The 7,240-nt window shown below is 49.7% G+C and overlaps 1 protein-coding gene and 1 non-coding gene across 3 annotated transcripts in view; one reads left to right on the plus strand and one right to left on the minus strand.

Moving 5' to 3' along the window:
• Positions 1–2,461, plus strand: part of LOC119322636 (probable helicase MAGATAMA 3) — a 12,589-nt gene extending 10,128 nt beyond the window's left edge. For both annotated transcript variants that reach the window (XM_037596123.1, XM_037596124.1), the window contains exons 19-20: positions 1,798–1,884; positions 1,968–2,461. In XM_037596123.1, the coding sequence (XP_037452020.1) occupies positions 1,798–1,884; positions 1,968–2,189 (309 nt within the window). In that variant the 3' untranslated portion in view covers positions 2,190–2,461. The remainder of the gene's footprint in view (positions 1–1,797; positions 1,885–1,967) is intronic.
• Positions 2,462–3,062: 601 nt separating this feature from the next.
• On the minus strand, positions 3,063–3,259 carry LOC119326882. Its single transcript, XR_005158244.1, has one exon. It is a non-coding gene; the product is annotated as a U2 spliceosomal RNA (small nuclear RNA).
• Positions 3,260–7,240: the final 3,981 nt, after the last annotated feature.

The raw sequence follows: 7,240 nt of genomic DNA on the forward strand, positions 1-7,240 counted from the left end.
GCAGTTGCAGCGACACGGTCAGTAGGGCCTCCCTCCACGTCTGCGGCAGCATTAGCTTTGTCGGCAGGCCCGCTCTCCAAACGCAGCCTTTCTTTCCTTCCCGCTTTTCCTTTTCTGGCACAAGGACGAGGTCGACGAGCCCCACGCATGCAAGGCCAAGGTAGCATCTCCTTTTCCGGCGCACGTACGGGCGATGGCGCATCCTCCCAGGAGGAGGCGTCGGCCCGCGCGGAGCGGCAGTCAGCGCGCCAGCCATTGGAGTCGACTGCCATGCCGTCGGCGCGTCCAGAGGTTGCGCGTCGGAGCGGCGGCGCTTGCGGCCACGGCGTCGCTGGCGTCCAGGGTCAGGGCGAGGGCCAGGACCGGGAGCATGCCCAGGGGGAGCACCGTCGTTGCCGTCTCCGCCTTGAGCCGCTCCGGGGGCGTCGCGAGCTTGAGCGCAGTCAACCTTGGAGCGCACGACGGCGATGGAGATGGGGTACGTGAGGGTGCGGACAGTCGGGGCAGAGGAGCCGGAGCCGGCCGGGATTTGCTCGACAATTTCGAGGGTGGTGGCGCGTCGGATGCCAGCGGCGTCGTGGGTACGTCCAGCTAGCCGGAAGGTGGCGAGGTCGGCACGGGAGCGTGTCTGCGGGTGGAGGCGCTCAATCCAGACGCTCCGCCCCAAGATGTGCTCGGCCGTGGCCAAGTGCCAGGCCTGGGCAGGGATGCCGCGGAGCTCAAGCTCAACGCGGTATTCGAACCCACCGCAGCCGGCATGGGCTAGCTTGCACCACGGGCGGAGCGACAGGGCAAAACGCGGGCAGCTGATGAAGTGGTCACCGCGCATGCGGTCCATGGAAGCTTTGGAGCCGAATATGATGAGGAAATCCTCAGGACGGTGCGTGTGGACAGTGAAGTCGCCTTCCCGGAACTCGAATGTGCTGCAGAGCAGCTCGGAGACGTCGCCGGAGGACACTCGGGGCCTGTTGCCCGTGATAGTGGCCACCATCGCACGGGAGAGCACCCCCTCCGCCTCTTCCATCTCGACGGAGCGCGCAATGATGACCCGCGCCGGCTCGGCAACGGTCACTTGCGGCGCCGGAGCAGGGGGTGGAGGTGGTGGCGTAGGGCGGGGAGGGCTGAGGGCGGCCGGAGGAGTGCGGCCAAGACGTCGATGGTAGTCAGCGCAGCCGCGGGAGTCGTGTCCGGAGGTGAGGCAGCGCCTGCATCGGATGTCGTAGGTGCAGTCACGAACCCGATGACGGTGGTCGAGGCAGCGGAAGCAGAGTCCGGCCACCTCCTCCGGCGACGGGCTGCGTTGCCGCTGCGGGGTGGGGCTTGGCATCCGGTCGCGGCGCGGACGGCGGTGATTCCTGCGGCGCGGCTGCCGGAACCCGTCGTCGTCGACCACGGCCTCGCCCGAAACACGATGCACCTCCGAGCGGGGGCCGAGGCGGGCCGAGGCAGGCAACCGGGCGCCCGCCGGCGCGGCGGCAGGGGCAGGTAGCGCCGGGGCAGCGGCCCGAGGCGCCGGAGGCGTGCGGACGACGTCGCTGTAGGAGCGTGCGGAGGATTCCCCCTCCGAGTCGAACCAGCGCCCGTCCCCGGAGGAGACACGCTCGCCGGAGAGGGAGCAGGCGTCGGAGGCGGCCATGGGGGAGGGGATGAGGTGGGGAGGGCCACCGGCGGGGAGTTGACCGAGTTGATGTATTCTACCCATTCTACATCTCACTGGCAATCGGGAGTTGGCTTATTTGTGTAAACTATCATTCTTTGTTGGTAAATACCCAAATAACAAATTAGCATGTAATGCAGGTAATAGGTTCCGCTTCAACATTGAAGAAAGATAAACACTGGACCAACCTTGTTGAGAGTGCCAAAGAGCGAAACCGTTATTTCAAGGTGAGATAGCTAATGTCTTTCTTTTGAAGCCTGTGTAGAAAAACAACATTTGGTGAATGTAACTAACCATGATCATCTTGCAGGTGACAAAGCCATTCACTGCGTTCTTCGCCGAGGATAGTTTCAAAACCATGAAGGTGGAAAGACCTGTTCCAGACGCGAGGATATCACAGGCAGTAGAAGCCATCAATGAAGTAGTTGCAAGGCAAGAAGTGATGGACGCCGACGATGCTGGTGACAATCAAGCGGATGGAGATGATTATGACGCCATGGAGGCTGACGATGGAGGCGGTGGTGATGATTGATTGTTGCCTGCAATGTATTGCTAGAGGGGAAACTTTATCAGAGGCCAGGTACATAACATAGAAGAGCAAAAGCTTTGCAAGTTAGAAATTCTGCTATTCTTAGCAAATTTTAGGGGGGAAGAGGCTGGTGCATGCCTGCCTTGCCCGACGAATCATCTACACAGACTCCATGCATACATTATGGAACAAAAAAAGTTAACCGCAGAACTGCAGCAGCTCTGGCTTCTGCTGTGTCTATATGCTTATATATCGTATGTGTGTATGTTGTTCACTTGATTGTGTAGTACATGTGCTGGAATTTGGCGAAGAACACCAGCCGGTGCCCTCCTTGGTTACATTTCTCTCTTCGCTAGAGGCTGGCACATGTCGTGGACCTTGCTGTAGCGGCTGCCATGTTCCATCTCACAAAACTCAAATTTAAAAGGTTTGGAAAATTCCAAAAAAGGTATGTGGTTGTTCACAAGATATCTGTCAACAATCCTTGAAAATTTCAGATCCAAATTTGAAATACACATAGCCTTTGCTATTGTATGAGGCGCCTGGCATTATATTGTCCAACCCTGAAAGTGTATCTATTGCTCTGGCGGGCACCAAGAATGTGCAGCGGTGTGCTCGGTTCTGTTCAAAATGCCTGGAATAAAATAGCCTTGTATAATCAACCAGATCATGTGCAAGGTTGAAAGGGTATAGCATTTGATCAATCAGTATAGGAAAACAATCTCACACATTCTTAGGGAAATCTATTCAGACAATGCTCAGTGAAAGGTAACTGAACCATCCTTGTTTTCTGTTTCAGGAATCTAACCGATTGATGTAACCAATTAAAACTATTTTTTTTGTTTAGAAGACTATAAATTGTTGATTTTGCATTGGTTGGGGTGCGCCTAGCCTAGGCAGTAGTGCAACTCCTAGGCAACACATGAGGGCCCCAATGGCAAGCAATTGTGATGGACTCTCACCCATAAAAAATAAATTTAATATCGTTGTGGGCACATGACCCACATATCAGATATTAAACTGATAAGAACAGATACTACACTTGATCTTAAACAAAAGGCCGAGAAAGGTATGCTTCTAGTTGTTGCCCTCCGCCTCTTCTTATAGCTTTCTCAGCTGACCGTGCTGCTCGCACGGGCGAGGTGGTACTAATCAAGCAGCAGCGCATTAGATACCTGCCTCTGCACTTCCACGTTGATTTTACCATAGCAGCCCAGATGCCTCGAAGGCCCAATAGCTCAGCTTAATACCCATGGCCTAATAGGTTAGCTTAGTTCGTACCCATGGCCCAATAGCGTGGCTTCTCTGTCATATCGCACTGGGCCCAGACGGTTTTTCCACACATTTTTTTCAAAAACACTAGGATTTGTGTGGTGACGAGGTTACAAGGATGATCATCCGAGTGCTTGATGGAGCTGATTCACCGGAGGAGATAAACAACACGTTCATCATTTTAATTCCCAAGATTTCCAGTCCAAAAGTTTTAGGACAGTTTCGGGGCAGATCCTATATGACGCCCGTGTACGTCCGTTCGTCGCTGCTTCGCTGAAGCGAAGCGAGCGAACGAGGTGCACGGCCCGGCCCACTTCGAGCGAGACTTGGTTTTGGGAACCTTCTAGTAGGTTCCCTGAACTAGTTTTTTTTTGTAGTTTTCCCTTTTTTTCCTGTTTCTTTTTTTACCATTTGTTTTCTTTTTCTGTTTTTGTATCTGTTTATTTACCTTTTGTTTCCTTTTTCTGTTTCTGTTTCTTTTCTTTCATTTTATCCTTTTTTGTTTTACTTTTATACTTTGTTTTAAGAAAATTGTTTGAATTTCAAAGTTTGTTCATGATTTCAAAAATTGTTCATGAATTTAAAATTTTGTTCACTTTTTAAAAAATGGTTCACAATTTTAAAATTGTTCAACGTATATAAAAAAATGTTCAATATGTATTTAATATTTGTTCAATAGATAAAGAAAAATTGTTCAATGTGTAGTTAAAAATAGTTCAACGTATATTACAAAAATGTTCAATGTGTATTTAAAATTTATGCATCATATATCACAAAAATTTACATTGTGCACTTAAAAGTTGTTCGGCGTATTTTGACAAAAAAAATCAATGTATGTTTTAAGCGTATATCGCAAAATGTTCAATCAAGTTTTAAAATTTTGTTCGAGAAAACGATATTCATTTCTTGAAGGAATGATTAAAAGACAAATCTACCGCTGTACATAATACCTACTATTGAGCGCTGCAGTCAAACATACAGTCAGTCCCTAGTGCACTGGCGAATAAGTCTGCTGTGTATCGATGTGTCGTGGGTTCGGCTCCCGAACGCTGCACTTTTTCGTGGCATTTCTCTTTTAGGTTCGCTTGTGGGAATGGGCCGGCCCGTTTGGCGCGAATCCTTCAGCGGAAGCTACTTGTTTTGACGCACGCGAGCGTCAACTAGGAGCACTCCAGTTTCGGCCTATAAGTCTTTGTAACGTAATCTACAAGAGTGCACCGAAGGTCTTAGCTAACCGGCTGAAGCAAATTCTTCCCGATATCATCTTCGAAGAGCAGTCTGCTTTTGTCCCTGGACGCCTCATTACAGACAATTTTATCACAGCTTATGAGTGTTTGCACTACATGAAAACTAGGAGGGTGAAGGGAAACAGGTTTTGTGCGCTTAAGCTATATATGATGAAGGCATATGATTGCCTAGAGTGGCCGTATCTGAAAGCGGTCATGATTAAGTTGGGCTTCAGTCCCAGATTTACGGAGACCATTATGAGGTGTGTTTCTTCGGTTTCTTTCTCTGTTTTGTTTAATGGTGGCAGTTTGGATGGTTTCAGGCCTTCACGTGGACTGCGGCAGGGGGGCCCGATCTCGCCTTATCTATTCCTGCTAGCTGCGGAGGGACTATCTTGCCTTTTGAAGTCCCATATTGGGGTTCAGGGAATTGCAGTGGCGCCGGAAGCCCCTTTGGTTAATCATCTCCTCTTTGCCGACGATAGTCTACTCTTTTTTGAGGCAAATGAGGTGTCTGCTACACGGGTTAACGGACTGCTGAGAGTCTACTGCGATGCTTCGGGTCAGAGAATAAATGTGGACAAATCATCGATCTTTTTCAGCAAGGGGGTTGCGGACTCGGCAAAGGTAGCAGTCAAGAATATCCTTGATGTACACAATGAGTCGTTAACTGAAAAGTACTTGGGATTGCCATCAGATGTGGGCAGAGCAAAGGAAGGATCTTTTAAATATTTGAAGGACAGAATCTAGAAACGTGTTCAGGGTTAGATGGAGAAGTGTCTGTCAGCGGGAGGGAAAGAGGTCCTTATCAAGTCTGTAGCCCAGGCCATCCCAACATACTCGATGGCATGCTTCAAGCTACCTCAGGGTTTATGCGAGCACATCAACAGTTTGATCTATAAATTTTGGTGGGGGAGTAAAAATGGCGAGAGGAGAACAGCATGGGTGTCGTGGAAAACGATGTCAAAACCAAAATTTATGGGCGGCCTGGGTTTCCGAGACATAGAGTTGTTCAACCTGGCTCTTCTTGCCTGACAAGCGTGGATGGTGATGTAGTAGCCGGAATCCCTTAGCGCTCACGTTCCGAAAGCTCGTTACTTCCAAAAGATCGATCTGTTGAACGCCACACTTGGCAGCGCTCCTTCGCAGGTCTGGCGGTCACTTTTGGAGGGCCGTGACATCCTATCTTTGGGTCTTATTAAGAGAATCGGCACCGGAGCAACCACGAACATTTGGCAGGATAACTGGCTGCCGAGAGATTATAAGATGAGGCCCTTTTGCGCCCGATCAACGAACCCGCCGATGGCATTTTCAGAGCTAATCAATCCAGTCATGAGATTTTGGAACAGGCAAGCCCTAACAGAGCACTTCATACCTGCTGATGTCGACGTTATTCTCAATATACCGTTTAGTACAAGGCAACATGAGGATTTTTGGGCTTGGCATTATGATAAGCGAGGTATCTTCTCGGTACGGTCAGCATACAGGATGATTTATGCTATCAAAACACAAAGAGAGGATTGGCTAGAACATCGTCCGAGCCATTCTAATATTGCCGCGGACAAAAATTCTTGGTCTCAGCTTTGGAAGGTGAAGGTTCCTTCAAAAATATGAGTTTTTGTATGGCGTTTGGCGCATACTTCAATCCCTACCGGTCTGGTGAGACATGAAAGGCATATGGCAGATTCTCCATCTTGTTCTATCTGTGGAGCGGAGGAGGATACATGGCGCCACTCGCTACTGAGCTGCCGCATGGCGAGATGTGTTTGGGCTTTGGAGGATGATGAGCTGGTCGAGCATGTGATATCAAACCAAACTGAAGATGCGAGTCTTTGACTGTTCTGGCTGTTCGAGACTACAAGTCAACATGACCTAGCTCGAATCCTAGTGACCATGTGGGCAATTTGGTGGGCCAGGAGGAAGGCCATCCACGAGAATGAATTTCAGAGCTCGCTTTCCACTATGAGCTTCGTTAACAGATTCTTGGAGGAGCTAGACATAGTTAACTCGCTCAAACCAAGGACTAATGAAATACGAGTGAAACGGCCGAGAGCAAAAGTGTGCCTACCCCCCCGGCGAGGCTGCAAAGTTAAACTGTGACGGGGGGCTGTCAACTTTAGGAGACAAAGGAGCAGTGGGAGTTGTGCGTCGTGACAGATTTGGCAAGTTTCTGGGTGCTTCTGCGATGGTTTTTGATGGCCTCACCGACCCAGCAAGTCTAGAGGCACATGCATGCAGCGAAGCACTAGCTCTAGCCCGGGATTTGAATCTTCAGGATCTTGCTACGTCTTGAGCTAGCCTTGGTTTTCCCCGAAGAGGAGAGGGTGATGCAGCAAAGTGTAGCTTAAGTATTTCCCTCAGTTTTGAGAACCAAGATATCAATCCAATAGGAGGCTCCTCAAAAGTCCCACGCACCTACACAAACAAACTGAGAACTCGCAACCAACGCAATAAAGGGGTTGTCAATCCCTTCACGGTCACTTACGAAAGTGAGATCTGATAGAGAAAGTATGATAAGATAAATATATTTTTGGTATTTTATAATATAGATGCAGA

This window comes from Triticum dicoccoides, chromosome 6B (genome assembly GCF_002162155.2).
Source record: "Triticum dicoccoides isolate Atlit2015 ecotype Zavitan chromosome 6B, WEW_v2.0, whole genome shotgun sequence".
Taxonomy (NCBI): domain Eukaryota; kingdom Viridiplantae; phylum Streptophyta; class Magnoliopsida; order Poales; family Poaceae; genus Triticum; species Triticum dicoccoides.